The sequence below is a fragment of the Nerophis lumbriciformis genome, linkage group LG38 (assembly GCF_033978685.3).
Source record: "Nerophis lumbriciformis linkage group LG38, RoL_Nlum_v2.1, whole genome shotgun sequence".
NCBI lineage: Eukaryota > Metazoa > Chordata > Actinopteri > Syngnathiformes > Syngnathidae > Nerophis > Nerophis lumbriciformis.
In genome coordinates this window covers 12103942-12117951 of record NC_084585.2, presented here as the reverse complement: position 1 = coordinate 12117951, position 14010 = coordinate 12103942, and the positions used below count along the sequence as shown (strand labels likewise).

At 39.5% G+C, this 14010-nt stretch overlaps 1 protein-coding gene across 5 annotated transcripts in view; it reads left to right on the top strand.

The window, feature by feature from the left end:
* twf2 (twinfilin-2) overlaps nt 1-12334 on the top strand; it is a 30454-nt gene extending 18120 nt beyond the window's left edge. For all 5 annotated transcript variants that reach the window (XM_061932435.1, XM_061932434.1, XM_061932436.2 and 2 more), the window contains 6 exons: nt 287-382; nt 474-578; nt 3369-3494; nt 3561-3711; nt 7794-7915; nt 11419-12334. In XM_061932435.1, coding sequence (XP_061788419.1) covers nt 287-382; nt 474-578; nt 3369-3494; nt 3561-3711; nt 7794-7915; nt 11419-11586 — 768 coding nt within the window. In that variant the 3' untranslated portion in view covers nt 11587-12334. The remainder of the gene's footprint in view (nt 1-286; nt 383-473; nt 579-3368; nt 3495-3560; nt 3712-7793; nt 7916-11418) is intronic.
* Nucleotides 12335-14010: the final 1676 nt, after the last annotated feature.

The following is a 14010-nucleotide window of genomic DNA, read 5'->3' as shown; positions in this document are numbered from 1 at the left end:
TTCAAATATGTATCACTAACAAAAGTCAAAAAAGAAAATATCAACTGTTTTGGAAGTGGTAAAAAAAATGTATACTGATTATACAGACATGTGTATTTTTGTGTCAACTCTTGTTTATTTGATCTATTTATTAAAAATACTAATAAAGCACATTTCTATGTTGATCCTTTTGTTGATACTAAGCTAATTGTTCATTCTAATTGATGACTGATTGGAGCTATCTAAGAGTACATATACTGTAGTAGTACTGCATGTACATTTCAAGTGTTTCCTGCATTGGCTGTAGGTGAAAGAGAAGATGATGTATGCGGCAACAAGGGCCACAGTGAAGAAGGAGTTTGGTGGAGGTCACGTCAAGTACGAGATGTTTGGAACAGTGCAGGTTCGGCGTTTTCTAGCTTCGCAGTGACGTGTGCGTATTCTGTAACTTATACGGATTTTCGAAGTGTTTGGCTTGTAACTCCATCCTGTAGGAGGAGGTCTGCTTGTCGGGTTACTGGCATCACGTGTCGTCCTGCTCGGGCCCCGCGCCGCTCACGTTAGCTGAGAGGGAGCTGCAGAGGATCAAAATCTCAGAGGTCAGCATATTATCATGTTAAATGTACATGAATACCATACGTGCAATATGATCTAATATCTGTCTGCTGCAATAATACAGTATAGTACCCCATTTCAGCTACTGTTTGCATCTTACATTCAATATACTGTTAGTATCTTTCATCCAATGTACTGATATACTGTTAGCATTTTACATCTGATGTACAGATGTTTTGTTAGCACCTTATGTTTGATATACTGTTAGTATTTTGCATCCGATACACTGATATACTGTTAGCATCTTACATCCGATATACTGTTTGCATCTTACATCCAATATACTGATATACTGTTAGCATTTTACATCTGATATACATATGTATTGTTAGCAACTTGCCTCTGATATACTGTGATGCTGTTAGCATTTTACATCTGATATATATGGTTGGCCTCTTACATTCGATATACTGATATACTATTAAAGGCCTACTGAAATGCGATTTTCTCATTTAAACGGGGATAGCAGGTCAATTCTATGTGTCATACTTGATCATTTCGTGATATTGCCATATTTTTGCTGAAAGGATTTAGTAGAGAACATCGACGATAAAGTTTGCAACTTTTGGTCGCTGATAAAAAAGCCTTGCCTGTACCGGAAGTAGCAGACGAGTAGCGTGACGTCACAGGTTGTGGAGCTCCTCACATCTGCGCATTGTTTACAATCATGGCCACCAGCAGCGAGAGCGATTCGGACCGAGAAAGCGACTATTTCCCCATTAATTTGAGCGAGGATGAAAGATTCGTGGATGAGGAAAGTGAGAGTGAAGGACTAGAGGGCAGTGGGAGCGATTCAGATAGGGAAGATGCTGTGAGAGGCGGGTGGGACCTGATATTCAGCTGGGAATGACTAAAACAGTAAATAAACACTAGACATATATATACTCTATTAGCCACAACACAACCAGGCTTATATTTAATATGCCACAAATGAATCCTGCATAACAAACACCTCCCCCCTCCCGTCCATATAACCCGTAAATACAACTCAAGCACCTGCACAACACACTCAATCCCACAGCCCAAAGTACTGTTCACCTCCCCAAAGTTCATACAGCACATATATTTCCCCAAAGTCCCCAAAGTTACGTACGTGACATGCACATAGCGGCACGCACGTACGGGCAAGCGATCAAATGTTTGGAAGCGTACTCGCGGTACCGTGTCTGCGTATCCAACTCAAAGTCCTCCTGGTAAGAGTCTCTGTTGTCCCAGTTCTCCACAGGCCAATGATAAAGATTGACTGTCATCTTTCGGGAATGTAAACAATGAAACACCGGCCGTGTTTGTTCTTGCTGAAGTCGGCCGCAATACACCGCTTCCCTCCTACAGCTTTTTTCTTTGCTGTCTCTATTGTTCATTGAACAAATTGCAAAAGATTCACCAACACAGATGTCCAGAATACTGTGGAATTTTGCGATGAAACAGACGACTTAATAGCTGGTCGCCATGCTGTTTCAAAATGTCCTCTACAATCCGTGACGTCACGTGCTGACGTCATCATACCGAGACGTTTTCAGCAGGATATGTCGCGCTAAATTTAAAATTGCACTTTAGTAAGCTAACCCGGCCGTATTGGAATGTGTTGCAATGTTCAGATTTCATCATTGATATATAAACTATCAGACTGCGTGGTCGGTAGTAGTGGGTTTCAGTAGGCCTTTAACACCTTACACCTGATATACTGAGATGCTTTTAGCATTTTATATCTGATATATGGTTAGCCTCTTACATCTGATATACTGATATGCTATTAGCACTTTACATCTGATATTCTGATAGCATCTTACATCTGATTTACTGATATACTGTTACCGTCTTACAGCCGATATTCTGATATGCTGTTAGCATCTTACATCTGATATACTGTCAGCATCTTACTTTCAATATGCTGTTATACTGTTATCGTCCTAATTCCGATGTACTTGTATACTGTTTGCATCTTACATCCATTTTGCTGATATACTGTCCGTATCTTCTATCCGATATACTGATATACTTTCAGCATCTTCCCTCTACATCCGATATACTCATATACTGTTTGCATCTTACATCCAATTTACTGCCACACTGTTAGCATCTTACATGTGATGTATAGATTTATTGTTAGCATCTTACATCTGATACACTGATCTGCTGTTAGCATTATACAACAGATATATAGTTAGCACCTTACACCCAATATACTGATATACTATTAGCATCTTACATCTGATTTACTGACATACTGCTTGCATGTTAAATCCAATAAACTGTTAGCATTATTGATCCAATATACTGTTAGCATCTTACATCTGATAGACTGTTGCACTGTAAAGTTACACATATTCACGTGACACTTGATGCAAAAGAGTTGTATATTTTCAGAACGATCACTGAAGTGTAAAAGTCATCAGAAATACAAGCGTAAAAAGAACGTAACTCCTGTAGAATACAACAAAAAGAAAAAATAATATTCAACGTTTCACTGGCATAATACACAATTTTATACAATAAAAAAAACGTTTTAGATTTCACAGTAAAAATTGGCAGCTCAGTTGCCAGAATTCTGCCATAAAATTTACGGTGGTTTTATTGGTATTTATTTATTTATTTATTTATTTTTTATTGTAAATTGAAAAATGGTACCATTTGTTTTTTGACGGGGAAAATTTAGCGACTGAGCTGCCAGTTTTTTTTTACTGCAAATCTACTAACTTGTTTTTTGACAGTGTACTGTATATTTGAGATCCAGTGCCCTGATGTGAGAAAAGTGTGCTTGCTGCCCTCTGCAGGTGAAGGCAGAGATCAGCGTGGAAAGCAAGCATCAGACCCTTCAAGGTTTAGCGTTTCCTCTGAAGGACACGGCCCGACGAGCCCTACAGGAACTGTCACAGAAGCGCATCAACTACATACAGCTGGTAAAGCCGTACAGTCAATAATAGCAATAATACCAATGTTGCAAGTATGACGTCTGACCCTGGCAGAGGTTGGACGTGGAAAAAGAGACCATCGAGTTGGTCCATTCCCAGCAGACGGAGACGCAGGACCTGCCTTACAGAGTTCCTAAAGACACTCCCAGATATCACTTCTTCCTCTACAAACACTCCCACGAGGGCGAATACCTCGAATCTGTCGGTGAGACATTCTTCATTCATACGCAATTACATGATAAATCTGATAACATATTCATCATTCATGTTTTTATATATTATGTTTTTAAATCACTACTAAAGCACTACTAATTACTATGATTACTACTACTGCTCCTATTACTATTATTACTACTACCATTACTACTACCATTACTACCACTAATATTACTACTATTAATATTACTATAATCACTACTACGACTGTAGGAGTAGTATATATATATATATATATATATATATATATATATATATATATATATATATATAATTCTTCCACTTATCCGATGTTGGGTCGCGGGGGAATGCAGCCTAAGCAGAAAACTCCTAGACTTCCCTCTCCCTAGCCACTTCGTCCAGCTCCCAGGCCAGCTGGGAGACATAGTCCCCCCAATGTGTCCTGGGTCTTCCCCGTAGCCTCTTACCATTCAGACGTGCCCTTAACACCTCCCCAGGGAGGCATCCGACGGACATCCTAACCAAAAACCCGAACCACCTCATCTGGCTCCTCTCGATGTGGAGGAGCAGCAGCTTTACTGTGAGCTCCTTACGAATGACAGAGCTTCTCACCCTATTTCTAAGGGAGAGCCCCGCCACCCGACGAAGGAAACTCATTTCGGCCGTTTGTACTTGTGATCTTGTCCTTTCGGTCATAACCCAAAGCTCATGACCATAGGTGAGTATGGGGACATAGATGGACCGGTAAATTGCGAGCTTTGCCTTACGCCTCAGCTCCTTCTTCACCACGGTGGATCGATACAGGGTCCACATCACTCCAGACGCAGCGCTGATCCGCCTGTTGATCTCACAATCCACTCTTCCCTCGCTCGTGAACAAGACTTTGAGGTACTTGAAGTCTTCCACTTGGGTCAAGGTCTCCCCCCCCAACCCAGGGATGTCACTCCACCCTTTTCCGGGCAAGAACCATGGACTCGGACTTGGAGGTAATGATTTTCATCCCAGTCGCTTCACACTTGGCTGAAAACCAATCCAGTGAGAGTTGAAGATCCTGGCCAGATGAAGCCAGCAGGACCACATCATCTGCTAAAAGCAGAGACTTATTCCTGCAGCCACCAAACTGGATCCCCTCAACACCATGACTGTGCCTCAGAATTCTGTCCATAAAAGTTATGAATAGAACCGGTGAAAAAGGGCAGCCCTGGTGGAGTCCAACCCTCACTGGAAATGGGTCAGACTTTCTGCCGGCAATGCGGACTAACCTCTGGCAAAGATCATAAGGGAATGGACCGCCACAATCAGGCGATCCGATACCCCATACTCTCTGAGCACTTCCCACAGGACTTCCTGAGGGACACGGTCGAATGCCTTTTCCAAGTCCATAAAGCATATGTTGACTGGTTGGGCAAACTCCCATGTAGCCTTGTGGATCCTGCCAAGTGCATTGAACTGGTCCACAGTTCCACGACCAGGACAAAAACCACGCTGCTCCTCTTGAATTCGAGGTTCGACTATCCGGCGTAGCCTCTTCTTCAGTACACCTGAATAGACCTTACCAGGAAGGCTGAGAGTGTGATCCCACGAAAGTTGGATTGGTTCCCCTTCTTAAATAGAGGAACCACCACCCGGGTCTGCCAATCAGGCACCACCCCCAATGTCCACGCAATGCTGTAGAGGCTTGTCAACCAGGACAGCCTTACAGCATCTAGAGCCTTAAGGCAGATCTCATCCTTTTTAACTACCTCTGCAACCTCAGCCTCAGAAATAGGAGAGTCCACCATAGATTCCCCAGGCACTGCTTACTCATAGGAAGATGTGTAGGTGGAAATGAGGAGGTCTTCGAAGTATTCCATCCACCAATTCACAAGAACTCGAGTCGAGGTCAGAAGCACACCATCCCCACCATAAACGGTGTTGACAGTGCACAGCTTCCCCTTCCTGAGGCGACGAATGGTGGTCCAGAATTGCTTCGATGCCATCCAGAACTCGTGTTCCATGGCTTCCCCAAAGTCCTCCGTTGTCCGATTGGAAAGCGCCGCCCCTTTCTTCCACCGAGTGTCCAAAACATGAGACCGCAAATCCGATGACACAACCACAAAGTCAATTATCGAACTGTGTCCTAGTGCCAAGTGCACATATGGACACCCCTATGCTTGAACATGGTGTTCGTTATGAATAATCTGTGACGAGCACAAAAGCCCAATAACCAAACACCACTCGGGTTTAGATCTGGGCGGCTGGGTTGTTTCCAATGTGAGCGTTGAAGTTCCCCAGCAGAACAAGGGACTCACCTGGGGGAGCACTCTCCACTACTCCCTCTAGTGACTACAAAAAGGGAGGATATTCTGTACTGCTGTTTAGTACAGAGAGAAGCTACCCTCCAGTCTACTGGGTTAAACTCCAACGTACAGGCTCTGAGCCGTGGAGCAAAAAGTAATGCCACCCCCGCCGGTCGCCTCTTGCTGTTTGCAACGCCAGAGTGGAATAGAGTCCAGCTCCTTTCGAGAGGACTGGTTCCAGAGCCCTTGCTGTGCGTCGAAGTGAGTCCAACAAGATCCAGCCGGAACGTCTCCACCTCGTGCACCAGCTCAGGCTCCTTCCCCCCCACCCAGCAAGATGACGTTCCACGTCCCAAGAGCTACTGTAGCTTCTCTCGGAACGCCAAGTGCCCTGTCTTTGACTGCCACCCAGTTTGCATTGCACCCAACCTCTATGCCCCCTCCTATGAGTGGTAAGCCCATTGGCGAGAGGACACACGTTGCCTCCTTGGGCTTTTTGGTTTGAGAAGTGTCTCGGGTGACCTGCGTCCAGGGGAGGGAATTCTGGGTCCTATATTGCGTCTTTCCATAGAGGTCATTGAGCTGTTCTTTGTCTGGTCCGATGTGACCCGACCAGGGGGCATGGAAACCCCCAGACAACATAGCTCTTAAGATCATTGGGACACTCCAAATCCTCTACCACGATGAGGTGGCAGCTCATTAGAGGATATATATGTATATATATACATATATGTATATATGTGTATGTATATATATATATATATATATATATATATATATATATATATGTCTTAATAAGGTTATCCAAAAAATAGTGCTCGATACCGTAGTAGAGCGCAATATATGTATGTGTGGGGAAAAAAATCACAAGACTATTTCATCTCTACAGGCCTGTTTCATGAGGGGGGTACCCTCAATCGTCAGGAGATTTTAATGGGAGCATTCGCATACCATGGTTTATATAGGGCACAGAGTGGGTGGGTACAGGCTGGCCTAGGGGCGTGGTGATTGGTTCATGTGTTACGGAAACACCTCCTAGGTAACACATGAACCAATCACCACGCCCCTAGGCCAGCCTGTACCCACCCACTCTGTGCCCTATATAAACCATGGTATGCGAATGCTCCCATTAAAATCTCCTGACGATTGAGGGTACCCCCCCTCATGAAACAGGCCTGTAGAGATGAAATAGTCTTGTGATTTTTTCCCCACACATACATATATATATATATATATATATATATATGTATATATATATATGTATATATATATATATATATATATATATATATATATATATATATATATATATGTATATATATATATATATATATATATATATATATATATATGTATATATACCGCAAAGTTGTGGAAACTTGCGCTCAGTGACAAACAGGGGAAGTGAAACTGCAAAATAAGAGCACTGGACATTAACTAAAAACACCACACACAGGAAAAACAAAGTCCACTACTGTCACTGAGGTCATGACACTACCAATACTACTACCACTATTACTACTACTACCTAGTGTATAAGGGAAAAGCTGATGACAATTCTAAGGGCCCAAAGCCCACAAGGGCCCACACTGCCACACACAGGCAATGAATGGAGTAGAGGGGCCCCGATCTATTAGCAACTGGCCTGCCACTATCACTACTATTATAACTACTACTTCTACTAAATATTACTACTACTACTGCTGCTAGTATTACTACGACTTCGACTACCTGCTACTACTACTACTGCCACTACTACTAATACTACTACTGCTATTACTACCACTACCATTACTACTCATCCTCCAATAACTGTGCTGTCGTTGTATAGTGTTCATCTACTCCATGCCGGGGTACAGCTGCAGCATCAAGGAGAGGATGCTCTACTCCAGCTGCAAGAGTCGCCTGCTGGAGGACGTGGAAAGAGAGTATCACTTGCAGGTGGTGAAAAAGGTAATATTATTGTTGTACAACGTGCACCATCATCATAGTTTAACATGTTCATTAAGTGTAGTACAATGTATGCTAAAATAGTAGTACAACATTTAATATTATTATTATTGTAGGACAACGTTTACTATTAATGTAGTACAGTCTGTACTATTAATGTATTACAATGTGTACTATTAGTGTAGTTTAATGTGTACTATTGTAGTTCAATGTGCACTGTGATTGTAGTATAATGTATACGAATATTGTCGTTGAACATGTACTATTATTGTAGTTAAACTATTATTAATGTACAATGTGTGCTATTACTGTAGGACAATGTACATATTGATGTATTACAATGTGTACTATTGTTGTATTAATACATGCATTAATGTTGTAGTACAACATGTACTATTAATGTTGTATGTGTACTCTTATAGTAGTATGTGTACTATTGTAGCGCAACATGCACTATTGTAGTGCAACACGTACTATTATTGAAGTACACTGTGTTCTATTATTGTAGTACAATGTATGCTAATATTGTAGTAAAATGTATGCTGTTATTACCCTACAACATGAGCTATTATAGTTGCACAAAGTGTACTATTATTGTAGTTCAATGTGTACTAGTATTGTAGTTCAACATGTACTATTATTTTAGTTCAACATGTACTATTATTGTTGTACGTGTACTATTGTAGCGCAACATGTACTATTATTGTAGTACAGTGTGTACTATTATTGTAGTACAATGTATACTAACATTATAGTGCAAAGTGTTCAATTATTGCTGTACGTGTGCCAATATAGTTGTACAATGTATACATTATATTAGTACAATGTGTACCATTATTGTAGTACAATTTGTACATTAGAGCAGTGCAATAATGTACTATTACTACTATTGTAGGAGTATGTGTGCTATTATAGTTGTACAACGTGTGCTATTATAGTATAGCGTGTGCTATTATAATATTACGTGTACTATTGTAGTAGTACAACATGTGCTATTATACTAGTACAAGTTGCGCCTGCTATTGTAGTAGTACAAAGTGTGCTATTATAGTATTACCTGTGCTATTATATTTGTACAATGTGTGCTATTATAGTAGTACAACTTTTCTATTATTGTATCACCTGTGCTATTATAGTTGTACAACATGCGCTATTATAGTAGTACAACGCTTGCTATTAGAGTAGTATAACTTGTTCTATTATAGTATTACCTGTGCTATTATGTTTGTACAATGTGTGCTGTTATAGTAGTACAAGGCGTGCTATTATAGTAGAACAATGTGTGCTATTATAGTATTACGTGTGCCATTGTATTTGTACAACGTGTGCTATTATAGTAGTACAACGCTTGCTATTATAGTAGTACAACGTGTGCTCGCATAGAAGTGTGTGTGCTATTATTGTAGTACGTATGCTATTATAGTAGTACAATGCTTGCTATTATAGTAGTATGTGTGCTATTATAGTATCATGTGTGCTATTATATTTGTACAATGTGTGCTATTATAGTAGTACAACCCTTGCTATTATAGTAGTACGATGTGTGCTCATATAAAGGTACGTGTGCTGTTATAGTAGTACAATTTGTGCTATTATTGTAGTACATGTGCTATTATAGTTGTACAACGTGTGCTCTTATAGTAGTACATTTGCTATTATAGTAGTACAATGTGTACTATTATAGTAGTACAATGTTTGCTCGTACAATGTATGCTATTATTGTTGTACGTTTGCTATTATAGTAGTATGACGTGTGCTATTATTGTAGTACGTGTGCTACTATAGTAGTATGTGTGCTCTTATAGTAGTATACTGTATGTGCTATTATTGTAGTACATGTGCACTTATAGTAGTACAACGCTTGCTATTATAGTAGTACAACGTGTGCTATTATATTTGTACAACGTGTGCTTGTATAGAAGTACAACGTGTGGTATTATTGTAGTACGTGTGCTACTATAGTAGTACGTGTGCTGTTATTGTAGTGCAATGTGTGCTGCTATAGTATTACATGTGCTATTATAGTAGTACAATGTGTACTATTTTAGTAGTACAACGTCTGCTATAATAGTAGTACACTATGTGTGCTAATATAGTTGTACATTGTGTGCTAATATTGTATTACAACATGTGCAATTATAGTAGTACAATGTGTACTATTGTTGTATTACAACATGTGCTATTATAGTAGTACAATGTGTACTATTGTAGTAGTACAATGTCTGCTATTGTAGTCGTACACTATGTGTGCCATTATAGTACTACATTGTGTGCTAATATTGTATTACAACATATGCTCATATAGTAGTACAAGGTGTACTATTATAGTAGTACAACGTGTGCTATTATAGTAGTACAATGTGTACTATTGTAGTAGTACAATGTCTGCTATTGTAGTCGTACACTATGTGTGCCATTATAGTACTACATTGTGTGCTAATATTGTATTGCAACATATGCTCATATAGTAGTACAAGGTGTACTATTATAGTAGTACAACGTGTGCTATTATAGTAGTACAACGTGTACTATTATAGTAGTATGACGTGTGCTATTATAGTAGTACATGCGGTGGTATAGTATTACAACATGCACCCTTATAGTAGGACGTGTGCTATTACTATAGTACGTGTGCTATTTTTGTAGTACGTGTTACATTAACAATGTGTATTATTATTTTAGTACAATGTGTACCATAATAATTAGGGATGTCCGATAATGGCTTTTTGCCGATATCCGATATTCCGATATTGTCCAACTCTTTAATTACCGATACCGATATCAACCGATACCGATATATACAGTTGTGGAATTAACACATTATCATGCCTAATTTGCACAACCAGGTATGATGAAGATAAGGTCTTTAAAAAAAAAAAGATAAATAAATTAAAAACATTTTCTTGAATAAAAAAGAAAGTAAAACAATATAAAAACAGTTACATAGAAATGAGTAATTAATGAAAATGAGTAAAATTAACTGTTGAAGGTTAGTACTATTAGTGGACCAGCAGCACGCACAATCATGTGTGCTTATGGACTGTATCCCTTGCAGACTGTATTGATATATATTGATATATAATGTAGGAACCAGAATATTAATAACAGAAAGAAACAACCCTTTTGTGTGAATGAGTGTGAATGGGGGAGGGAGGTTGTTTGGGTTGGTGCACTAATTGTAAGTGTATCTTGTGTTTTTTATGTTGATTTAATTAAAAAAATACAAAAAATAAAATAAAAAAACGATACCGATAATAAAAAAAACGATACAGATAATAAAAAAAACGATACCGATAATTTCCGATATTACATTTTAAAGCATTTATCGGCCGATAATAGTACAATCTGTACCATTATTGTAGTACAACGTGTACTATTACTGTAGTACAACATGTACCATTATTGTAGTACAACGTGTACTATTACTGTTGTACAACATGTACTATTATTGTAGTACAATGTGTACCATAAGACAACAACAACGTCGATTTGTTCTTTCTGTCCAGCTGGAGATTGACGACGGCGACGAGCTGACGGAGGAGTTTCTGTACGACGAGGTCCATCCCAAGCAGTACGCCTTCAAGCAGGCCTTTGCAAAGCCGCGCGGGCCGGCAGGAAAGAGAGGACATAAGCGGCTCATTAAGGGTCCGGGGGGCGACGTGCAGGACAGCTAAAGACATTTGGCGGGCGTGTGAGGAGTCCAATGAACAACTCGTACGAACACTGACGGCTCCTTGTGGCACTCCTTGCTCCAATCAAATAACAGGAAGTGATCATGTGACTTTTCCTGTCATCCTGTATCAGAATTGTTGTTTACTTGCATTGCATCATCATACAGCACACATTTTCTACCAGCAATCTTTGTAAGATCCTACAAATTCCTCATAAAATGTTTGTACTGTAATCAACAATTTCTTCTTTTCAGAGTGAAAGTCCCAGCAGTGAATTCCTGCATGTGTCCCAACAACAACAACAACAACAACAACAACAAAAACAAAAACAACAACAACAACAGCGCCATTAATGGAGGCTGTCAGTACCAACTCAAATCAATCCTGCAGGCTTCAGGTCTAATCTGCTGGCATTAGACCATCAACTCACTCACAAGACGGATTTCCTGTGTCTGCGGAACGTCTGCAGATTCTCAAATCACGAGGATGCTCGGCTAAGACACTAGCAGGTTATACTCGGAAGACAAATGATTCGGAGCCAAACGAGATGACGTCTTTTCGTATTTTGACATGTTTTTGTTGCAGAGATCAAAGGTTATCTTTGTTTGCAATCAGCAGTGTCATCGACTTGAATTTAGTGGTGCATTCGAGGACAGCAAAAAAAAAGTGGTAAATGTCACTACTGACACAGGAAGCTGGTACAGGATCATCTCAAAAATAATAATCGTACATGTATGGACATGAAAGTAATAATTACACATGTATTAATATTAAAAGAATACTGCATGAACATCAAAATAATAGCGCAACATGTACTGTTATTGTAGTACAGTGTGTACTATTATTGTGGTACAATGTATACTAATACTGTAGTACAATGTGTTCAATTATTGCTGTACGTGGGCCAATATCTGTGTACAATGTGTACATTATATTAGTACAATGGGCGGTATAGCTTGGTTGGTAAGAGTGGCCGTGCCGGCATCTTGAAGGTTCCAGGTTCGAACCCCGCTTCTGCCATCCTAGTCACTGCCGTTGTGTCCAAGGCACTTTACCCACCTGCTCCCAGTGCCACTCACACTGGTTTAAATGTAACTTAGATATTGGGTTTCACTATGTAAAAGTGCTTTGAGTCACTAGAGAAAAGCGCTATATAAATATTAATTCACTTCACTACCATTATTGTAGAACAATTTATACATTATAGCAGTGCAATAATATACTACTACTGTAGTAGTATGTGTGCTATTATAGTTGTACAACGTGTGCTGTTATGGTATAGCGTGTGCTATTATAATATTACGTGTACTATTGTAGTAGTACAACGTGTGCTATTATACTAGTACAAGTTACGCCTGCTATTGTAGGAATACAACGTGTGCTATTATATTTGTACAATGTGTACTATTATAGTAGTGCAACGCTTGCTATTATAATAGTACGACGTGTGCTCGTATAGAAGTACAACGTGTGCTATTATTGTAGTACGCATGCGATTATCGTAGTACGTTTGCTACTATAGTAGTACGTGTGCTATTATTGTATTACGTGTACTATTATTGTAGTATGTGTGCTATTATAGTAGTTCGTGTGCTGTTATAGTCGTGCGATTTGTGCCATTATTGTAGTACGTGTGCTATTATAGTTGTACAACTATAATAATAATCATTGCGGTAAGAACATCAAAATAATTGTGCACATTTGAACATCAAAATAATAAAGACGTATGAACATCAAAACAATAACCGTAGCTGTGTGAACGTGGGAAGTAAAATATACATGTATAAACATGAAAATAATAATCATACAAGACCACAGTTTCCTTTTCAAAAAGTAATCAGTTCCAAAAGGTTTGTCAAAAACCAAAGCAATTTGTCCATAAGAGATAACGTAAATCCAATAATAATAATAATAATAAAAAGTCTGTTCCAGACATCCACAAATATGAACACAAATAATGATAGTTTTACATGTAGAAAACATGATGAATGAAATGTATAAATTAACTTTTAATGTCACTTTTATCTTTGTTGAACACAGGAGAGGGGAAAAGCAACCTTCGTAATTTGCCACAAGTTCTTTATTGGATTCAACACTGTTTCTCACCTTCTTTATCTAAATGTTGACTCTCAGTACTTTCTTTGGTCACACAGTGGTTTATTTTTGCAGTCATGCTCAATTTGACTAGCCATTCCGTGGGATTAGTGATCGGGATTTTGATCACTAATCACAAGGCTCCTTGTGCTGCAGGTGACGACCCGACCTGCTGATTAGTGATCAGCGGACTCACCTGATTCTGATCCTTAATCAGGAGGCTTCTTGCGCATAACGTCATCGCAGAGCTGTCTTCTCAGGGCCGTCCCCTGCAGCAAAGGAAGCTTCCTGATTGATGATCAGAAGCCGGTTAGTCTCCTGATCACTAATCCG